This window comes from Corythoichthys intestinalis, chromosome 15 (assembly GCF_030265065.1).
Source record: "Corythoichthys intestinalis isolate RoL2023-P3 chromosome 15, ASM3026506v1, whole genome shotgun sequence".
NCBI lineage: Eukaryota > Metazoa > Chordata > Actinopteri > Syngnathiformes > Syngnathidae > Corythoichthys > Corythoichthys intestinalis.
In genome coordinates, this window is record NC_080409.1 from 8727310 (window position 1) to 8750393 (window position 23084).

A 23084-nucleotide genomic window follows, 5' to 3' on the forward strand; every position below is an offset into this window, starting at 1 on the left:
TACATGTGATATCTACCATGTCTACCATATCTACCATAACATGCGGGCGTAGTTTGTAGGCTATCGACTACAACATGTATTATTGGAGCTACCTAGCATCGCGTTTGCTCGGCGTCACAACTTTCTTGCCTCCTCCCTACTCCTGCTCTGCTCTGTCGTCTCGGTGAGTCCGTCTCCCTCAGACTTTTCGACCAATATAGTAACGCATAGTAACGCATGCCTTTCCGTCCTCAGTAACGGTAACGGCGTTGCCAAGATGAGAAAAGGAATTCATTAGATTACCCACTACTGAAAAAAATAACGCCGTTAGTAACGCCGTTATATTGTAACGCCGTTATTAGCAACACTGCTTATATGTATCTCTTTCCAATGTTAAATCTGAATAAATACATTGGACGCACACAAAAACAGAAGAAAAAAAATCTACTACGCGGTTTTTCACGTATCGCGGCGGGTTCTGGTCCCCATTAACCGCGAAAAATGATGGATCACTATATATGTATGTTTTGATGCGTCATTTCACTCATTCACTGCTGTTGAACAGATGGCTGATTCATTCAAACAGGGAGGAGTGGCTGTGAATACTAATCTTTCAGTGCCATTGACGGCACTAGTGTCCATTCCATTTGGACGTCACTTCGCCCCTCCCAGTTCAAATGGGACGTCTAGTGCTGTCAATGTTAGCCATCGAGTTCAATGACACAATGCAATTTCCAATGTCCTCCTTTATGCAGTAGCATTCAGGTTATCATTATAATTTTTTTTTATAAATAACTAGTAACTTTTTAACTATAAAAAGATTTTAAAGAAAAAACATTATTTTTATAATGTATTTAAAAAAACAAAACAAACAAGTGTGTTGGTCAAGTTTTTATTAACATACAGTATTTGGAGTGTAAAGGGGCATTAAGCCCTAACTTCTAATGACTGACTGGCACTTTTCTGCCACATTGCTTTCCTGGAGGATTATTCCAAGTCGTGGCGATCTTCCGACAAGATCTCGGCTCCATGTTCAATATTTTCAAATTGTTCTTCAAGTGGATGAGAAGCAATAAAAGATGGAATGACGAGCTCTCCTCACCCACATTGTCATGTATATACTGGTCATTGCCATGTAACCCTAATAGAACCCAAGTTTCGGACATGTGTAAAGACTATTTTGGACACATTTCTTTTTTGAGTTGTTTCTTCTGAGATACAACTTGAGAGTCTCCTCTCTCAATGTATTCCTGTAAATTGTTTTCCAGGTCTTCCCAGTTTATCTTCTTCAATCCAGCCTGTTTAAACAAGGACAGTGACAAGTTTGCCGTATGAGCAAAGTAACAACATTCCCTTTTGGGCACTTTCTACTCACTTTTTGAAATTGTGTTTTTAAGAGTGTTTGTTGCCCTTGACTTTCCCCTCCTGCTTTGTTTTCCACCGCCTCCTTATTGCGGAGAAAATTCATCACTTTTTGATATTCTTGCTTTTTCTCTTCAAACTTCTTTTGCAGAACCAAGGCTGTCTCCTCCCGAGTTTGTTGCACTTTAAGAATGGCTTTCCTTTTCTCTTCTTTCCTGCAATGTTAAAACACAACAATTTAGGTATGTAAGTAAGTCAACTTTATTTTTACAGCATTTTTTGCAGACAAATTCACAAAGTGTTTCACATAACAAATACAAAATTATATCAGTCTTTTCCTGCTTTGCACCGGCCAGACTCTCCCCGAGCTACTTTACTTTAGCCTTGCTCAGACTGGCAGCGGCAGTCAAAATCCGATTTTTAGCCCATCCAGATTGAAACTGGATGGCTCTTTTGTAGTCTGAACAGTCACAAAGCAGAGAAATCTGATTTTTGCGAGACGAATTACAACCACATAGGCTGCGTTTAGACTGCAGGCATACCTGATTCCAATAGGATTCCTCCTCAAATCTGATTTTTAGTGCTGACTGTTCACACTATTTGTAGCAAGTGTCCAAATCAGATCTGGGCCTGTGTCAGGAAAGTTCACTTTTGAACCCCAAGACAAGCATCAATAGATAGCTCAAATAAGAGAAAAGAATCAGACTCAGCCAAGGATTGCCTGCTTCGAAGACTTTATGAACAAGATATATATATCCGGGATATAAATGTGGCACAGTCAAAGGCTGTGATCTCGCAGAAGTACAATAAGGTAGTATACGACAAGACTCTATATGCTTTGTTGAAAGGGCGTTACTTACGATGAAACAACACCTACTATGAAAACAGAAGTGAAACTTATTACAGCCCAACTCTGGTGATTTTCCACGAAAAAACATTTCGAGTTACGACCTTGAGCACTGGCTTTAGCTGGTACAAGAGGGAATCAAAATCAGATAAGGCAGTCAACAGATACCCATTGTGTATGTTCAAAGAAATACAGTGGGGCAAATAAGTATTTAGTCAACCACTAATTGTGTAAGTTCTCCTACTTGAAAAGATTAGAGAGGCCTGTAATTGTCCACATGGGTAAACCTAAACCATGAGAGACAGAATGTGGAAAAAAAAACAGAAAATCACATTGTTTGATTTTTAACAAATTTATTTGCAAATCATGGTGGAAAATAAGTATTATGTCAATACCAAAAGTCATCTCAATACTTTGTTATGTACCCTTTGTTGGCAATAACGGATGCCAAACATTTTCTGTAACTCTTCACAACCTTTTCACACACTGTTGCTGGTATTTTGGCCCATTCCTCCATGCAGATCTCCTCTGGAGCACTGATGTTTTGGGGCTGTCGTTGGGCAACACGGACTTTCAACTCCCTCCACAGATTTTCTATGGGGTTGAGATCTGGAGACTGGCTAGGCCACTCCAGGACCTTGAAATGCTTCTTACGAAGCTACTCATTTGTTGCCCTGGCTGTGTGATTGGGATCATTGTCATGCTGAAAGACCCAGGCACGTCTCATCTTCAATGCCCTAGTTGATGGAAGGAGATTTTCACTCAAAATCTCTCGATACATGGCCCCATTCATTCTTTCCTTTACACATATCAGTCGCCCTGGTCCCTTTGCAGAAAAACAGCCCCAAAGCATGATGTTTCCACCCCCATGCCTCACAGTGGTCCCCCAAGTCACACAGGCGTAGAATTGCTCTCAATTTCGTGACTTTTTGGACTGTCAAATTGTTGCCACTTCCAGGAGAGCGAGACTCACAAAACTTTGCCTGTCTATGCCACTCTCACTCTTACACGGTACGCTCGGCAACAGCATGCAAAACACAACCGCCACAGTAGAACCCGATTCGGTGTATCAAATGCAACTGCTTAAGCGCAGCACAATCTATCATCTGTCATCTTGCCATTGTTGATTTTGAATACCATGAGCACTGGAAATCATCTGTTTCCAAGGATGCATCACTGCTCGACGCTGTGATGTTGTACATAAAGTAGCAAAAGTGGACCCTGCTCTGGTTGCATTTACAAGCAAAGCAGGGTGCACTTAAAGAGGACAGAGACCTACGATTTCTGAGCGGACCAGAGTGTGTTCGTTTGGTACGAACTAGAGTTCAAATGCGCGTTCACATTTACAAAACGAAGCGGACTATCTGAGAAAAAGAACTCTGGTCTGTTTAAAACGGACCAAACAGTGCTAGTGTGAAAGCGCCCTTACTTAAAATACTGTGAACAGTCAACCCTACAAAACAGATTTGAGGAAGAATCCCATTGGAGTCTGCAGTCTGAACGCAGCCTCAAGGCTGAGTTATCCTTCTGCGGCAGACCTACGCCGCCATGGCAGACCCGATTTACGCCCTTTCGCTGTAGGCTGACGTGCATCTCCACAATTTTCTGACTGGTCGATGCGTCAACACCTGGTGACGTGGCTCAAATTGACTGTGATTGGTCCACTTAGACTGTTGTTTCCGTTTTAGCGCGAAATCACTGCCATTTTCAAACATTGTTTTGCTACAAGTAAAAATGGACCAAGCCGACGAGAGTATCATCGAAGAGCAAGTAAGACAACTTCTACAATATCTTGTCAAGACATTATAAAGATTTCCAATATTGCAAGGTCAGTGATTGCATAAAAAAAATGGAAGAACCACCGAGACAAGAATGTGTGTGTTCGGAAGTGAATGACAACCTGAAGTGGTGACACAGTCGGCCAAACACCGCCAGCTTTTTACCACTTTGTCATATTTTTGGTTGGTGCACCTCATCATTTATCGAGTACATATGTTTGCTGTGAATCTGTGACTTATTTACATTTCACACTTCAAGTAAATGAAGAGTAAAGCACAGGTTTGGTGTCAAAAGAGTTGTTTTGATGTTTAATTTTGAATACATCATCACTGATTGAGAGTTCCTCTGTGCTTTTTATGATAACGGATGGGGGGAAGAAGTAAAGGAGTCGATGATGGCTTTCCCCACTTTATTGTGGCAACAATAAAATAAATTACAAAATAATAGCGGGCTGCCGCAACATGCGACCGCTGACTTTCGCTTTCTCCCGTTCTTTCCACTCGCTTCGCGCTACGTCACCGCTCCCGAGTCTGATCGCCTCTTAAAGGACCAACACTTAGTTACGGACATTACAGTATGATTAACATTTGTTGTTCAAAGTTGATGAGCTAACCGGAAGAAAACTAGATGAGGTCGACAAGTGTCCCCCCAAACTGTCCAAACACAATGCCACACCTCTCTAGTGGCTTGGTGGTGAATTACAGAGCAACGCATTCCTTTGCCGCAGAACTATCGAGTATGCTCATTGACACCGTAGAAGCTTCGCCATCACCGCAACGCAGAAGCATAACTCAGGCTTCAGGGGGAGCCTGGACACCCTGTGGATTGAAACCCGTTTTGGCCGCTTGTATCTTGGATCTTGTGATTTGGGTCACAGGCTGTTGCAGAAGCAACAACACAACAACAGATAGGTGGCATCGAAGTTCGGATTTGGTGAACCCTGATCTAAAGCCTTTAGAAACTGGGCGGATCTTATCCAGAGGAGCTTCTTAACTACTTAAAAAACTTCAACCCCAGAGATAGAAGAGTCCGCCTCAGAGTTCTCCTTCCTCATGAAAAGGCATGCTTGTTGGTGGAGGTCTTCCGTATTCGGCCCATCAACTCAAATTCCGAGTTGAAGTCAAGTTGCTATATACTCCAAAATTGCGTGGGCTTGAAGTTATCAAGACACCCAAGTACTGCTTAATACTAGGACTAGCGCTTTCAAATGTCTCAGTTGTTTGAGAGTTCGAGTGTGCATTTCTAGTAATGACCATTTCATACATCCAGGCTTTTCTTCCATCGCATGAAGCTGACCTGAATGTAGCAGCCATTCCCATGACTCTACTTCTGAGATTGATGTTGTCCATCTCTTCCCACAGCAGCTGCTTCTTCTTATGTTTCTCCTCCAGGATGCAGTTTCGTTTTTTCTGCTGCTCAATTATGTCTGCTTCCTTCATGAGAATCAGACGCTCCTTTACCTCGGCGCAGGACATTTCTTCCAGGAGATCATGGCCTGCTAACTGATAAAAGAGGTAAAATTGTTAACATTTTATTTTCTTTCACTCACTTTTGAATGGATGTAAAAGTTCCGAGCTGGACATTAATGGAGTTTGTGACAAAAGTTGTCGGATGAGACTTCATGACATCTGTCATACGCATTTATTAGTGCCCATGTCAGTAGCCACGTTTACATGCTGACTTTTATTCATACCGATTCAAATCATTCCGAATGGAAATTTCAGATCAGCTGTTTACATGTCACTTCATCTATTCCAATCCAGCGTTTACATGTGACTGCCTTTATTCCGAAAGGACGTTTGACAACTGCCGTCTGACATGCGCAGATTAATCAAAACAAAGCGTCACGTTGCAAAACATGGAGATCAATCGTCAGAGTGCTGCTGTTTAAACTTTAACCCACTTGTTGTGTTTGTGGGGTCGTATCCGCTTCTGCTGTTTTGCTCTTTTGCCTTGTAGTAGCTGGTTTTCCACCGGTTTCTAATCTGGTCAACGCTCCGGTCTATTCCGGCTTCGTGTAACCTCTCGTGAACTTTTTAAAATAGTTCACTGTTCCTCGTTTTACGCCAGTCTAAGCGACAATTATATTCAATTCTTTTAAAGTTTGAATTAAATACAATCTTTCCGCCGGACTCCAATTAGGTGCGCTGTGCTTGGAAGCCATGTTGCAAGTGACGTTACTTACGTCATAAAGTGACGTCGCCACATCAGTACGGCGCATGTGCAGAAAGAACGCAAATAGACACCATTCCGCTTCCCTGTTTACATGATATAATTTTACTTTAATCGGTTTGGGAAAAGGAATATTCCACCCCTGTGAATCGGAATGAAATTCCATTCGGTTTGGGCCTGTTCATTCCGAATGAGGTGTTTATATGGAACACATTTATTCGGTTTGAACAAATATTCCGATTGTAATTGGAATATTTCGCTCCATGTAAACGTGGCAAGTGTCATGTCATAATTATGATTATCATAAAGTGCCTATGACAGCAAAAAGCATGTTTATTTTAGGGTTGGGAATCTCTCGCATGAAGCCGATTCGATATGTATCTAGATACACAGGTTACGCTTCGATTAAAAAACGATACATTTTTTAGGCCGAGCGATTCGATACGATTCGATAGTTTAAGAACGATACGGTTCGATACAAAGTGAAAACGATACGATAGTAAACATTTGTTGTGTGTGTTCGTACAGTATTTTAAAAATAAAAAAATACCAAATTTTTAATAGCAAAATTAAACAACAAAATTTCATACCAATGTTGTTTTATTTTTTATGAGAAAAAAAAAATAAGGCTTACTATATGACCGTCATTTTGTTGGATGGGATTGATAATAAAATAAAACTCCAGTGACAGACAACAATAAAGTGCAGAAATTGAATTACTGTATTTCCTGGTGTTTTTAACACAATAGGTCAGTAATTTAATTGCAAACTTTCAACGTAAACATCTTACATGCTAAAAATATTATATGCAGCAGCTCTTGAAAAAAAGAATTAAACCTGTTAGTGTTATCATAAATAAATAATAAATTATGCTTTACCACTGGTATAACTGGGGGAATAAAAACATGGCATTTTAGACGACAGTTCTATATTCATTACTTTAACCTTATACACAGCAAAGTCATTCACTTATGCCTGTGCTTCCACATTTTTTTATTCCTCATCACTGTCTATATCTCTTTTGAAGGGCAGATTTTTCTGGAGGAAGATCAACTGATCCACATGTTCATGTTTAAGTAGACTGCGTTTCGTGGAAACAATATCTCCAGCTGATCGTGCTGCCCTTTCCACCATTGTAGTGGGTTATTTTTCAGGGTTAAAACCCCCGATCTCTGTACCGCTTCACACTTCACACTAGCTCTGTCCCATGCGAACAGATCTGGCTGCCTTCGTCATTCAAAGTCCGACTTTTGTTTTCCTGGGTGCGTTGAAAATCAATCGCTGCACGTCGCTGGCGTGGTGCGCAAACTGTCTATTGTTTTAGCATGTTGCTTCATTGCCACTACTAGTTTCGTTTTGGGTTGTGAAGAAAACGCTACGGAGCGTGCGTTACAGTGGTTTTGTTAGCTCTTGCGTTGTTATGACACGCCCGTGACGATCGGGTAATGACGATGACTACTAGCGGTTCTGCCGAAATGAATGGGAAGTTGAGGCAACCACGACGGTGGTCACAATATAAGTGCGCTGTGTGGTGAATGACACAAGCGCAGCATGTGAGGTAAAAGCTAAATTATTATCATATTATGCAATGGATTGAACTAGGCATTAGAAGCCGATTTTTGTGCTCGCGAAAGCCGAATTCTATCCCTACTATCGGTTCATTGAATATTTAATGGCTAATTACTGTCGAATGGTAAGTTTACTATTGATACAGCTGTATCTCTCACCTGTAAAACCGGATATCCGGTCGTATCGGTTTATCGTTCTCAAGCTTAATTTCATATTTCACGCAGTATTTTATGCTCCTGAATGAAATAGACCGCCTGGGTGTGTGTGGAAGCGATCGATTTATTTATTAAATTTTTGAATCCCGCGTCATGAAAATGAGTGACTTTCTGGATTGAGGAAGAATTCGAATGTGACGTCAACCGGGTTACCATCTCACAATACACCCCTTACTATATAGCATGCAGAAGGACTGCGGATTCAGCTGATTTTGCCAATTAATTTGTTTATTTTTGGCATCACGCCAGCCCAGTGTGCTGCAGGCTTTTGTTGTTGCACCAGGGAGAGGCGTGTGAGCCTTTTCGGGTTTCAAAAAGGTCCCGTTCACCGCTGAGAATGGCCAAAACAAGTCCGACAACTGTGGGACCATTGGACCGACGAGGAAGTGAGTAAACTACGTGTTTTGTATTATGTCAAATACTGGGATCATGGCACACATTTTAATTAGGAGGTGGCTTGCATTTTGTGGCTGGCAATGCTCCCTGTCCACCGAGACGGACCAGCAGAACGACAAGACGTAACTTGCTCGCCACCAGTGGCTGGCCGATCAGTGAAGACAATCAACCCCGCCGCCGTAAGTCAGGGTAGTTTTGTGTGATTTTTTCATTTTCGAAAGGCGAGAAAAAGGGTTGGAAAAGCCGCTCGGTTTGTGTTAGCACGTCGGCTAGCTGTCATGCCTCCTGTTTTGATAACGCTCTTTCCTCCATGGACCGTCTCTGAAGTCGGGGCAGGGAAATGACAAAAGCCGGACTAACTCCGGTGGCATAAAATACCGTTAGGGAGGTTAAGAAGTCAGCAGTTTTGACCATTATGCAGTAATTTTGCCCTGTCGCACTGAATAAATGCATTTTTAATATTTCATATTCCATTTAGCACAAGACTGTTATTTGTCATGATCATACCATTTATTTAGCAATTGGGGAAAAATACTTAGATAAAAAGAATATCCAATAAAAATATCCGAGTAGAGAGATTGAAGCAATGATGACATTTTGCTGCTCTCTGTCGCATTTTCCTTGTTCTGAATCTTCCCCCTCAATGGGCTGAATTCTAAATCAGCTAAAATTGTTACCCTGCCGACGTCATCATCCTGCTGGGGACGCTAGAGCGTTATAATGACAGGCGGGGCAAAACGGCTGATTAAAAGACTAATTTCTCGTCATCTACTCCTTGAGAAATTGTTGTATAGGCTGTAGTTGAATCGTCTCAAAATATGATTTTAATTCACATAATAATGCTATTTAAGATTTTTTTTTTTTATGCTGTCACATGCACTTCAAGGCGCCACTGTCAAATAAAGTGTTGAACCCAAATGAATCAACAAATGAGATACACTGGATTCAAGTTTACATTAAAGAGCCACTAGGGGGCGACCAAAGCATTAAAAATACAGGCACGCCACCATAGGACATGCCAATGCAATGACAATTTCAAGATGCATTTTGCTTTGCTTTTTGCACAGGTTAATTTTTCCATTTATTGCTCAGTTTATTTGTGCACCTTTTCCTCAGTTAACAAATCCCAATAATCTTGATTTAGATTTAGAGACATCTACCTGTAGAGGTCACTCTGTAAGCACAGCTGTGCTAAACTGTGACCAGCCAACATACAAAGGCTGCAGGCTTGCACATTAATTTCTAACCCAGTATACATTCTAATGCAAAACCGATGCAGATACGTCCCGATAATATTATCAATGCATATACTGGACTGTCTCAGAAAATTAGAATACACAATATTCTAATTTTCTGAGACAGTCCTGTACATTAATCCACCATTTAAAGCAGGGGTGTCCAAACTTTTTGCAAAGGGGACCAGATTTGGCGTGGTAAAAATGTGGGGGGCCGACCTTGGCTGACGTCCTTTACATAGAACAATATACAGGACTGTCTCAGAAAATTAGAATACACAATATTCTAATTTTCTGAGACAGTCCAGTATAAGCCCATATCGGATCATTCTAGAATCAAGCTACTGTCAGCGATATGAATTGGGCTGTCCTCAAACTCACCTCTGTGTCATCCACAAATTTGAGTCTAATGAGAGGAACAGATTTGATTGTGTTCTGTTCACGGATGGCTTTCATCTTCTTGTGGACTTCTGCCTGCTCTTCCTCTCGGCCTTGAAGATAGAGCTTTTGATTTTGCTTCGAGATTTGCTTTACTGTTGTGATAGAACCCAATTTTTAGTGTTTAAAAGGAAACCCTCTTCATTAGTGCTTTTCCAGTTTCTTACCGACACTTTGCTTGAATTTCTTCACCTCCTCTCTAGCCTTTTGGGGTTTGGTTTTAAAGTTGCCTGACAACACTCGCACTTTGTCTCTAATTTTCTTTTCCTCCTGAATTCTTCTCTGTGTAATTTTCAGTTTCATCTGTGATGACTGTAAGAAATCAGAAAACATGTGATGCTTTGATATACCATTAGAATAAGCATGTAACAATTTCTTTCTTTATAAACCCACCTCTTCTTTTTTGAGTCGAGCAGCCTTCTTTTTACATTCTGTTGCTTTTGTGCGGTCTATAGCAACGTCAAAACGGTTCATGAGTGTCGTTGCACGCCTCTGATCCCTTATTGCAGTTTTCTCTTGATGGTCTTTGTCACGCATGGCTTTTTGCCACTGAAGAAAAGCAGAGGGCTCATATGCACCTTCCACCAGATTCTCCATCCTTTCAACAAAGAGAAAAGTATATCTGAAATTGTCATATTTGAAAATAACTCATGTAGGGCCTATATCTACTCATTGAAGTTTGTGAAGCGATACCTCGCCAGCTCTTCTTCCACCTGGTGGTTATAGAGCGCCCTCTGCCGCATTATTGTTGCAATGTTGAGTTTCACGGGCCACGTGTTCTACCACAAGAGAGTATGTGTGTATGTTCATTATTATGCAGACAATTTATTGCCCGCTAAATATGGATGACCAAACTCGCCAAAATTAAACATAAATAAATGTGAAATAAAAAACGACTGTAAATACAAAAAAAAAAAAAGAAATTAGATATAAAAATATTAGGGCTGTCAAACGATTAAAATTTTTAATCGAGTTAATTACAGCTTAAAAATTAATTAATCGTAATTAATCGCAATTAATCGGAATTCAAACCATTTATAAAATATGCCATATTTTTCTGTGAATTATATATATATTCTGTAAAATAAATTGTTGGAATGGAAAGATAAGACACTAGATGGATATATACATTCAACATACGGTACATAAGGACTGTAGTAGGCATTTCACTCTACTGTCATTTAAATCTGTCCATGCTGTCCTCACTCCGAAGCGTCTACTTTTTCCAAAGCTAGACAGCTAGTGAATGACGCCTTAATAATCAGACTTCTTCCTTTTTCATCTGATTTATTAATAAAATGGCCTCAAACCATTGTCCTCTTTAGACCTTCTTAAAACAACCAAAAAAAAGTACACAAGCATTGCATTAGCACAGTGCTTCTCAATTATTTTCTGTCACGCCCCCCCAAGGAAGACGTAAATGTTTCGCGCCCCCCCAAACTCTCTGCCGCCACTGTAAATAGTATCATTTGTCTATAAAATTACTATTATAAATACGCATCTGCCTAACATTGTGTCCTTTTTTTCTAATAAAGAAAAAAAGTAACATAGATCAACTTATAATAAAGTATAACTTTATTATAAACATTGTTTTGTTTGTAACAGAGAAGACTTGATGTGCATCAATTTGCCTGAATTAAAAAAAAAATTCACATCCAAACTAAAAAATACACTCAAGGTACATTTTTGACCATTTGATACAGAAATATAAAATGTAATAAAATCAGTAAATAATACCAAATTAAAATTGATTAGAAACATTCACTCATGAGGACAATGTGCCAAAAAATTTGACCGAAAAAACAAATCTGAAAAAAAAGGGGGGGGGGGTGTCCTTGGACAGGACAGTTTTTATTTTTGCTGCTCACAGTATTTACCTCCTTTGCAATGATGTGGAGTTATTTTTCAATTAACATGCTAACAATGCTCACTGGCTTACTGATATAACACTGACAAAGCAGGACGATTGTTGGCAATATTCGGCACGTTTTCACTGAAAAAATCAAGCGGCTTAACAATGAGATTGGGGTCTAATGTCTTTAAGTGGCGTCTTAATTGATTTGGCTTCTTGCTGTCTGCTATAATTATTTTTAGACACAGTAAACAGTGGTCTTTCATCATCACTCACTGTATTAAAAGTCAAAGCTAAAAGGCAAACGGCACGAAAAAAGCGCATTCACGGCGGCCGAGGTAGAACCGTAGGTGAGGGCAGTCGTCGTGACGATCCCAAGCCGAAAATGGCACTTCTCAGGCGGCGACGTGAGAACCGGACAAGACAGTGGGTCGCTGCGTGAGTGAGTCCGGTCGGAAAACGGCTTTCGAAAACGGCGGTGGCACACTGCTCTTCATATCTGTTGTCTGTGTGTGCTGAGTGCTCTTCCTTAGTTCAAAAATACTGCGCGCATTCTGAAAATGAGAGCGCCACTGCCACCTACTGAGTGGATGTGCAAGTACACTTTATTCCAGTACGGCAAAAAAAAAACAAAAAAAAAACACATAAAACATGTTCCCCGAGGTCACATGCGCCCCCCTTGGCATTGCTCTGCGCCCCCCCAGGGGGGCGCGCCCCACTATTTGAGAAGTACTGCATTAGCAACAACGTTAGCTTAGCACGCTATACAGGTTAACTAAACATAAACAAAAAGCGTCTCATACAAAAAATATAACATTTCGCTTACTAACATAATATGTACATTCTTTACAACAACCATACTTACGGACAAATCTTGTCCAAGGATCATATAAGCACAACAGAGACAACAAAGTACAAATAAAAACGACTATAAATACAAAAACAAATGTTTATAAAAAATAAATACAAAAAATGTGTGAATACATAAAAGAATATATATATTGAATTAAATATCAGTCAGTAAATAAAAGTGCTTTGCTCTCGTATTTTTTTTTCATTGTCAGTGGATATTCACAAGACAAAACTAATTCAAATGACGGGTAGTCTTATGTGTCTAGAGTCTCTAGACTCTAGAACTATTCACCAATTAGTCGGTCAACATGCAAGTGCAGCGATCGAGCGACCAGCTAATGGCTGCCTATACGGAGCACCTAAAGGGGCATCGACAGAAATATAATAAATTTAAACCATCTGGTGCTCACCAGATAGTATATAATGCGCACTAGAAACTATCTGGTGTGCATGAGGAAACCTTCTAGTGCGCACCTGAAAGTTTCCTTTTATAGGTCACAAACTTCAGGCGTGCATCGGACATCAGCAGTTTCGGCGTACTACAAATGATAATACATGATTTTGTTGAGCTTTACTTCAATCTTGGACTCACCTATGAAGATATTACTGCATTACCAATATCTGGTGAGATGGTTTAAATTAATTTTATTTCTGTCCATAGACTTCATAATTATATTGACGGGACAGATTCCCCAGACACTGCGGCAACCCTTTTCGTAGGGGTCCGTCCCTCACTCCGCTTCAGTCATTCACAATCGGTCTTAGTTCTTCTCAAACACATGCAGCGACCTAATGCCGGATTTAGGTTGAAAAAGTACAAAAGCTGTACCGCATACGAACAGGAAGGATTGTCTCAGGAGTGATTTGTTTAAGGATTAAAGGTAATTGTTATATTTTTCGTACCATGCATGCATTTTGAAACGTTGTGTAAAAATCATTGGGAGAAATTAGCTCCTACAGCATTGGTGTTATACTTCGCTATATTTACGTAACATAAACGCTAACTGCCTGGTTTTTTGCTTTTAACCAAGAATCGAGACTGTTTTACGTCCATATCTATTAAGAATTCACGGATTTAAGCATTTATTCACAAGATTTTCAACGTAAAAAGCTCTTTGTGGTGATAAGGCGGCGCCACAGTGGCTTAAAGACTAGCAGCACTTTCGACATATTTACGTAAAACAAAATGCCAACTGCCCGTTTTTTTTTTTGCTTTTAACCAAGAATTGATACCGTTTATTACGTCCATATCTATACAGAATTCATGGGATTTAGGCATTTATTCACAAGAATTACAACATAAAAAGCTCTTTGTGGTGATAAGGTGGCGCCACAGTTGCTTAAAGACTAGCAGCATATTCGACATATTTACGTAAAATAAATGCTAACTGCCCGTTTTATTGCTTTTAACCTCGAATCGAGAATGTTTTACATCCATATCTATAAAGAATTCAGGGATTTAAGCATTTTTTACAAGAATTTTCGACGTAAAAAGCTGTTTGCCTGTGTTTCCACTCGGTCAGCTTTGACGGAGATAGTCCCCCTATGAATTGTCCCCGCGGGGCCCCCGTGTCCCGTCAATACATTATGAAGTCTATGTTCTGTCAGTGTCCCTTTAGGGGGCTCTGTATGCCTGTACACGACCAAGTAAAAGAAACTACAGAACCGGTAACAAGCTACTCATCACTAAATCTAACGGGTAGTCAATGCCAGCTGTTGCAGTCAACAATTAGTATTAGCGGTTAGCATTTGCAGTTAATGTCAGCTAGGGTGACCATTCTGTATTTTGATTTCTAAAAAGAGGACACTTGGCTCGGCTTCGAGATATTTAAATTTTACTGGAAGTTCACTCAAAGATGCCTTATCACTTTAATATATTTTAAGTGTGCCTACTCCGTCTGGATAGAAAAATTCAATTAAAAAAAAAAAAAAAAAAGAATAAGATAATAATAATAGCTATATAACCAAAGACGCAAATTCAAATTCACAGAGGTTACCTAACAGGCTTTTTTATTCCTAAAATAATAATGTAAATAACACTGGAATTAAACAGTGATTTTAAAAAATGCCTCTTCTGTAATGGCGAACACAATAATAGCTGTCTTTCCCATTCTTACTTGACAAATAAATATTCTGAAACAATGTTCTAAATAATACCGCTTCTGTAGAAAATCCAGATTTAACAAAAAGCTCATTTCTCTTTCCAGTGAAACAATGTAAATTAAACCATAGCCTCAAGTCTACCACTACAATTGTCGTTGTCAAATTGTTATTCCCACTCAATTATTATTCCCATTCAATGTTCTTGATTGCATACAAACAATAACCGAAATAAACTGACAAACAATTCAACCAGCATGTTTTCAAACGCAGCAGATGAAAACCACGTACATATCCCATGATACCTAACGCGGCTTACCTCACTGACAGCTAGCACCGGTAGCCCAGGCAAAAATCAAACATTGCTATCGAAGTTTACAATCATCGGTGGCACAACGATGCGACACCAAACGGGATTTTACAGATCAAAGCTCCAACAGAAATCAACAGTTGTCACAAGTGTACAAGTGTACATACCGATAGCCTATGAGCTCCTGTCGTCATGACTGGCGAAGGTTTGTTTGTGAATGAGAATTGACAGTTGACGCCATGATAAAGCTGCGCACACAAGCGCAAATTTGTATCCAAAGTAGAATAATGGTATTTTCGACTTAATTGCACTTTTAGGTACATGGGCATTTGATTATATACGTATTGAGCACAAGTCTTAACAACTGGGCAGGCTCTTTGGGTACACGTCACAGGCAGCACAGTACTGTAGTATTCTGTGAAAATCGTCAGTCAAAAAAAACAGACATTTTCATCAATTTATAAAACCCCTCCGGACGCCCTGGACAGAATGTAAAAAGTGGACATGTCCGGGCAAAAGAGGACGTTTGGTCACTCTGATGTTAGCGAATACCATAAGTAGTATCGTCCATGTTAGCGTACCGCTATCATCTACATAACCAACCAAGAGGCAAATAGTTTAACCAGGCACACATTATTACACACAAATAACGTATTTATTTTTCCATATTTATTTTTCAATTGATTTTTGGTTTTAAATCTCATTTCTTATTTTTGTGGTCGATTTTCTTTTCACATTTATTCATTTATGTTTAATTTCGGCAGCTTTGGTCCTGCATACACTAAAGCTACCATTCTTACCTTAGTCATCGGAACAGGAGGACTTTTAAAAATGGAATTGAACTTGAGTTTGGAGTCCAACTCTTCCTTGATCTTGGCCATCGCCCTCTGTATTATACAATCTGATGGTCAGTGATTTTCCCCAATGGACGAAATTCGGAAGCTAATCCATACCTTTGTCTGTTCAGACTTTTGTGGTTTTGCACATTTGAAGGGCGACATATTAGCCTCGTCCAGCAGTTCCTTTAGTCAAAAACAGGCAGGATGTCAAAGTTTGAATTGATTTTTTTGATCATGCTAAAATGTGGATTACATCTCCTTTTTGTTGGTTCCTTTGCTTGAGCACGTGTAATGTTTGAACTTCTTTTGGCAACGTGTACATGCTGTTTGGTACCTACAAAATAAAACACAAATTCATCAATTTAAAACTCAACCATCTGTTTTCATTGTGGTTTAGAAACTTGAATGTACTAAATCAGAGGTTGGGAGTAACGCATTACATTTACTCTGTTACATTTACTTGAGTAACTTTCGGAGACAAATTTACTTTTCAGAGTAGTTTTAGCACGCCATACTTTTTACGTTTACTTGAGTAGATTTGTGAAGAAGAAACTCTGCTAATTTGAGTTACATTTCACCTCTTTGTTATACATAGTAGCAGTGGCGTGCACACATAGATGCCAGGTGGTGCTCAGGCACTGGCCCATGCCTTCTTGACTGAGCAAGTTCCCTTATCAAGGTTATTAAGTCATGACGATTGTTATGTTAGTAATGCATGTGCCCTCCCAAGCGCCGCCGCCTGGATCACTGTGAGAGCGCCCTATGTCCTCCAAATGTGCAAACACACACCCTCATGTGAGGTGCGTACCGCCCGTCATTTCTCAACATGGATTGCGTAGCACGGACACAAACTTACGAAGGCGGCACATTATTTGCATCAGGAGCTGCACGAACAATAGCTGCCATTCACGCCCCCGCTCGCAGCCCCTACGCAGAAGTAACACATAATGAGTCGAATCTGGAGTGTATGTGTGTGCCCCCTAAACCTCAGTCGTTTATTTTTCTCGTGAAGTAGCCTTTGTCTCTGTGCAATTCTCAAAATTAGCCGACTGCCCAGTCCCACCTTATAACCAAGCTGGGCTAGTCGCTTGCTACAAATCAGTAATAAATGTGGTGAGTTATTTAGTTATTGCCACCACTTGTTATGTGGCACAGGTATGTAACAGGTGCTGTTAATTACACAAATTAGAGAAGCATCATACGATTTTTCAAAGGGTGCCAATACTTTTGTCTGGCCCATTTGTAGAGTTTTGTGTAAAATGATAATGATTTAATTTTTTCCCCATTCTCTTTTGTGTTTTTCCATTACAAGCAAAATAAGGAAGATATTAGTACCAAAGCATTTGTAATTGCAATCATTTTCTGGTAGAAATTGAGATTATCTGACAGAATTGCAGGAGTGCCAATAATTATGGCCAGCACTGTATACGCTACAAAAGGTGCCCCCCGTCTCCTCAAGCCTTTGATAATCAAATTAGGGGAAGTCACAAACAACCCCCATAAATGTTCCTTCTTGACCAATGGCTTAAATGGTTGAAATAAATGCCCAATGGATTGTAAAACGTGATATACATATGTATTGGAGTCAGATTCTGAAATGTGTGTGCCTCATAATTAAAGCAAAACAGGAACAAACGCGCGGCGTTGTGGGTACGAGTTCCAGAGACAACGGCAACACTATACAGTCACAAGCTTGCAGTCGGAAGTCCTATTATTCCTCTGGCATGTTCAATCAAGTGGCGTCTTTAAAGCGCCCCAAGCAAACTATTTAGAGCACTGCCGTCAACATGACTCAAAAGTGCGGATTTCAAGCTCTCCCCGTTTTTATTTGGTACCGATAGACCACGGAAAATCTGAGATATGGTTGTTTTCATTTCATTTGATGAGATCAGATGTTTCATTTTCATGTTTTTTTAACGTACTATGTTCATGTAATAGGGTATAATACAGTATAACAACAACAGTTCATATAGATGATGCGGTGCTGAGGAAAGAAATATTCCATTGTTTAAAAAAATATCACAGTCTAAGCAGTTACTTACAATGTTCTTTATCCCAGATACTTTTTTAGTTGTACTTGAGTCTATTTTCGGATGACTACTTTTACTTGAGTAATATTATCTTGAAGTAACGCTACTCTTCTACGAGTCAGATTTTTGGCTACTCTCCCAACCTCTGTAGTGAATACAATTTCTCTTAATAATGGCTTCTTACTGGTACGTATTTTTCTGGCAGAGGGCTGGGTGCAGGCTGAGGTCGAGATGGGACTTTACGATTACAAAAGGAAAATTCCACAGGCTTCGTCGTTTTGGAAGGAGTTTTGGGCTCTCTGACGCTAAGTTTCCTTAGGAGCGTCATGATCTCCGAGCGCCTCCTAAATGGAAAAAGACTTTAAAAACTGTTGAATCATTTCAAAAGTTTTAATGGATTCTTTTTTTTGGACCTTAACAATGGGTCAATCCAATGGTCCTTAAGATATTGGGCATCATAGATAGAATTCAACTCATTTTGAATCCAAGTGGTGAGATTACTAAAGAAGAACATCAGGAACTGCAAACACAGTACACATGAATACACTTTATACAGTAGAGGCAGTGCAGAAATATTCTTACAGTGAGCATATTCTCAGAGTTCAGAGATCTGACGACGGTCTTGTAAGCTGCAGGTCCGAGGTCATCGAAGTGGAATATAGTGAGATAACACATCGCTGAAAGCAATGTAAACACAAAGCAAGGTAAGTTTTAAAAAAAAAAAAAAAAAAAAGATTTTTTTTCTTTCAAAAAACCCCAAAACAGATGATCCGTTAACTTACTGGCAAATTGGCTACGAAAATGTTTTTGTGTTTTTCCTTCATGGCATAAGTAAGGATTGATGATCACGTCCAGCGCTTTCTTTTGCTCAATACATCCTGAGACAACAACGATCACAAACTCCCTATGCTGAAGTTCCATATCCTGGAATACAATTGCAAAAAAGTATCATTTTAAGGTCAATCATGTTACATTACATTTTGAGTTCAATGTAAAACGCAAGGACATCTATCTACTTAAGTACATTAGGGTGAGTCTCATGAAGCTAACCTAAATTATAAAAGATTTTAGGGATATAGTCATGATGACCTGAAATACTTTTTTAGTTGAGAGATGGTTATGTCTATTATGTGGCCCAGTCAACCATTTGTTACCAAAGGATTTTTAAAAATTAATTTTAGATTCGTAAATTCATGACATAATGGTCTGGGGGACCACCATGGATTCCGGGGGGATGACGGCGGCCCTCTTGCTGTTGCTGCGGGAAGAGGGATGGGCTGCGCTGGCTCACTCCCCCCGATTGGCTGGGGAAGTGCCGTGGTCCTGGGGCGGCTCCCGTGCAGCATTTCTACTTGTCTGGAGGACTATCGCATGTCTGATGGGATTCACGCATGACTAGGTGCAATTAGTCACACTGACGTAGAGAAACTCGGTGTCAGGATTACCGATCAGGCAGCATAGAATAGGATACCACATATCCACACTCACAAGGGATTCACACAAATACTGGGTTCTACACCTCACACGGCGGATTTGAGCACACTTCACCCAATTATGAATCTTTCTCCTTGGTCATCAGGCCCCCCACATGATGTCAAGCGGGAATACAAATAGCAAACGATAGCACCAACATATTCATAGTTAGTGTAGGCATTCAATGTATTTCTTGTTGTTGTTTGTGCTTCTTCTGTTTCTCTCTCCTCTCATTTTTTCTATCCCCCATAAACCCTTCCTGTTGGCTGCTTTCTCCTAATAAATGAAACACATTGAATAATCGTCGTATTGAGTTCATTTTTTCTACTTATAGATCAGTTGAATTTTTCTTTAATCCCAGACAATAGTTGTAGGTGGTTTAATTACCTGACATGTTTCGGCAAACACTTCCCTCTTCACCAGAGACTCTGATGAAGGCGTAAGTGTTCACTGTATTTGCTACTGGGCCACACAGAAGTAATAAATAATTTATTCCCAACCGCATTCCGTCCTGTGCCCCTCGATAATGAAGTATGACGTCGGTGCATCAGATTTGTTGCTGGAAATAATTAAGCCCACACTCTAGTGAAGATCACTTGAAAAATAGAGGTCCTTGGACAGATTTTTTGAAGGGGAAAAGGCCACTTGACGATCCAGAAGAGGAGCCTACAGCCTCCAAGAAAACAAAAACTTCTTTTCACAGACAATACCAGGAATCCTACCTAAAATATAGGTTTGCCTCATCAGGTGTTACTCAGGAGCTAAGTCTACTCTGTATAATATGTGACCAAAACCTAGAAAACAAGGCAATGAAGACTTCAAAGTTGCTTCAGCACATAGAGACTAAGCACCCTGGAATAATAGATAAGCCTTTAGAATTTTTTGAAAGCAGAAACAAAGAGAGAAACAAAAGTTTTTGGAGAGGCCACTGTTTGTTTTTAGCCTAGTCGTGTTATTTTATATCTAACTGTATCTAACTGTATTTTTCTGACACACATTGCCAGTCCATGCAAAAAAGGCTAACCATCACATCGGTCTGTGCTGCAAAAAAGGTTGGAGACCACTGATTTAGCAGATTATGATAAGCTATCATGGTTTCTTACAGTGTTTTTTTCTTCAAAGATGACGATAATGAGCTAAAAACGGTTCTTGGGAGACTAAAACATAACGTCACGAATGCTAGTTTTCGCATGACGAGACGAGAACGAAACCATAATGTGCCTTAGTTTCCGTCACGTTCACAATGTGACATTTAATGTGTAGTTAGCCTGCAACGTAGCTGTCTGGTTGTGTCACTCACGTGACGTGCTGCACCCCTCCCCCCTCCAACTCATACACTAGTGTCCTCTCCAGTCTCCCAATTGCTTGTTTTGAGACACAGTCTTCTTATCGTGGCAACAGAGAATATGCAATGTTGCTTTATCCTTTAAAGGTCTGTGCTGAGTGATCATCACACACTAAATGTAACTCGTAGCGTTACATAGCATTCACGTTCTCATTAGGTTATTGGTAATGGCGAGCGTCCTCTTAAAATCACAGAAAACCTTATTTACATACAGTTCGCGGCGTCTAGGTGGGTATAATTAATTGAAAATAATGTACCGTTTTCTTGCTGAGCGTGTATTATCCCGTGATAGATTTGTAGATGCTTGTAGATGTTATAATATGTGCTCGTGTGTCAGTGTTCATTACAAATACCTTCCAAAATTTTATTACTTTTTGGGGTTAAACTTTTGAATTTTACAGACAAAAGTATTTAGCAAACTAGATGTAACTTGTCTGAGTTTGTGTCAACAAAACTAGACGAAGAGAAACACATTTTGAAATGACTAAATATGACTCATAAGTAATATTGTCTAAAAGACTAAGACAAAAATTAAAAGGGCTTCCAAAAACAACACTTTTTTTTTTTTTTACTTTGTATTAAAAATATTGGGGGGAAATCTAGTGGACAAGCATGCAGCTTTCATTGCTATTGCACCGTGTTTAGGGTCCTGTCTTAATCACAGTGTATTTTTGAATCCCATAATGCACCAGAAAGAAGGCAAGACAAAAGATGGCTACAAGGTAAAATTGGCTTTTTTGAAATGTTGTTAACAGTTTAAGTTTAGATGCTAACTTCTCCATGTGTAATATTCCATGCCATTAATGAATGAGATATTTTACTATAAATAAAATATTAGAGCGCTCAACATGTTTATGAAAAAAAATGACTGAGTAATCATAGCGTTCTGCTATTTTAAACTAGCTAATGTCCTTCATTTTTCAAAATTGCATAGCTTTCATGAGAATCAGCCATTAGTAATATATTTTGGCACAATGAAGAGTACGTACTGGTAAAAACATTTTAAATCCTAGGATCTCAAATTTATGCAGTGCTACAATTTTTTCCAAATTTTCTATTTATTAATAAGTACCAAAACTGTGATTTGCAACAACCAAACTCAGTGACCATTTAAAATCTTATCATATTGACTTACCTTCAGATTTTTGGAAGCATCTTCAATAAAGTCGTCCAGAGTCTGTTTGCTTGCAGCAAACTGATCAATCAGAGCACTGGCTTTCTTGAGGAGTGATCCATAGCTTTCTTCCATTTTACACCCAGGCAACTGCAAAAACGTTATGAAAATATTCTCATCTTCTGTGCTTCAGTTACATAGGCTAGATGTCAAACAATGAATATTTACATTAGGCCTATATACACTCGTGCTGTTATTTTTCACAAGACTACATTGAATTTAACCGTCTTTTAGTCTTGGTTTCCACACGTTGCCTTGGTGACAGGTCGCGTGGCGACAAACGCGTAAACATGAATCTCAAAGAATGCGGAAGGCCATTATTCCCTCGAAAATGACCAATTTTTATTTTTATTTTTGCAGTATGATCATTTTATCTTAATACGAGGGTTTTTGGATTTGCAGGGTGTCAACATTCTGGTTCTTTGTTAACTGCTTTGACAGTCGATGCTGCCATAACAAATATGACGTCATGTGTAGTGACGTCGGTGTTATCCGTGTGCTGCCTTCCATGTTCATCGGAATTTATAAAGTTAAAAAATCCTATAAAAAATCCTATATAATCCAAAGGAATTTATGTTCTCAAGTTTAATTGTTGGAAGCTCACTTCACTTTAGGGGGCCTTTAGGAGAGAAAAGCTGATTACTATAAACACGACCGCATGCAGAAGCTCACAAAGTATCGTCTGTCTGCCTAAATCTGATTAAACTAATCTGATTTTTCTTGATCCTATACTGTACACAAAAACATATTTTCCGTGTAGTCTTCTCACATCGCAAATAAAAAATCACATAGGTTGAACAGGAAAAAATAGCATGTGAGCCCGGGCGCTCATACGCATCACACCGACACATTTTTAAACCTTTGTATGGCTGACATTGACGGAGCTAGACGTCCAGTCCACCTGGACTGGGAGAGGGCGAATGAACTACTTTTTCAGTAAATGGATTGAATGTCTAGCGACATCAGTGGCACTGAAACCTGAGCATTCATAGGCAATCTTCACAGTTTCAATAAAATTAGACATCAGTGGTGGGCAATGAGTTGAATACTATGAGTGTTAGGGGGTATAATCAGATTGTATTTCTGTGTTTTATTTTAACTATTTTTGTTTTTATCA

The 23084-nt window shown here is 39.5% G+C and overlaps 1 protein-coding gene across 1 annotated transcript; it reads right to left on the reverse strand.

Moving 5' to 3' along the window:
- Window positions 1-855: 855 nt before the first annotated feature.
- Window positions 856-22381, reverse strand: LOC130930638 (cilia- and flagella-associated protein 99-like). The gene is made up of 16 exons (XM_057858621.1): window positions 22136-22381; window positions 21929-22057; window positions 18758-18899; window positions 18558-18652; window positions 18389-18495; window positions 18160-18319; window positions 16199-16279; window positions 16060-16128; window positions 15907-15993; window positions 10686-10771; window positions 10386-10590; window positions 10160-10304; window positions 9936-10087; window positions 5264-5469; window positions 1355-1556; window positions 856-1277 (listed from the first exon to the last, which is right to left on the reverse strand). The coding sequence occupies exons 2-16, from the start codon at window positions 22040-22042 to the stop codon at window positions 1155-1157; spliced, it is 1974 nt and encodes a 657-aa protein (XP_057714604.1). The 5' UTR covers window positions 22043-22057; window positions 22136-22381; the 3' UTR covers window positions 856-1154.
- Window positions 22382-23084: the final 703 nt, after the last annotated feature.

Bases quoted from the DNA above. Each gene is read 5' to 3' on its own strand.
- LOC130930638 (XM_057858621.1), bottom strand. From the start codon at position 22,042: ATGGAAGAAAGCTATGGATCACTCCTCAAGAAAGCCAGTGCTCTGATT. The intron at 16,280-18,159 runs GTAAGAAGCCAT...TTTATTTTGTAG, and splicing joins TGCCAGAAAAATACGTACCA to GTACCAAACAGCATGTACAC. The intron at 1,278-1,354 runs GTGAGTAGAAAG...TTGTTTAAACAG, and splicing joins TAAAAACACAATTTCAAAAA to GCTGGATTGAAGAAGATAAA.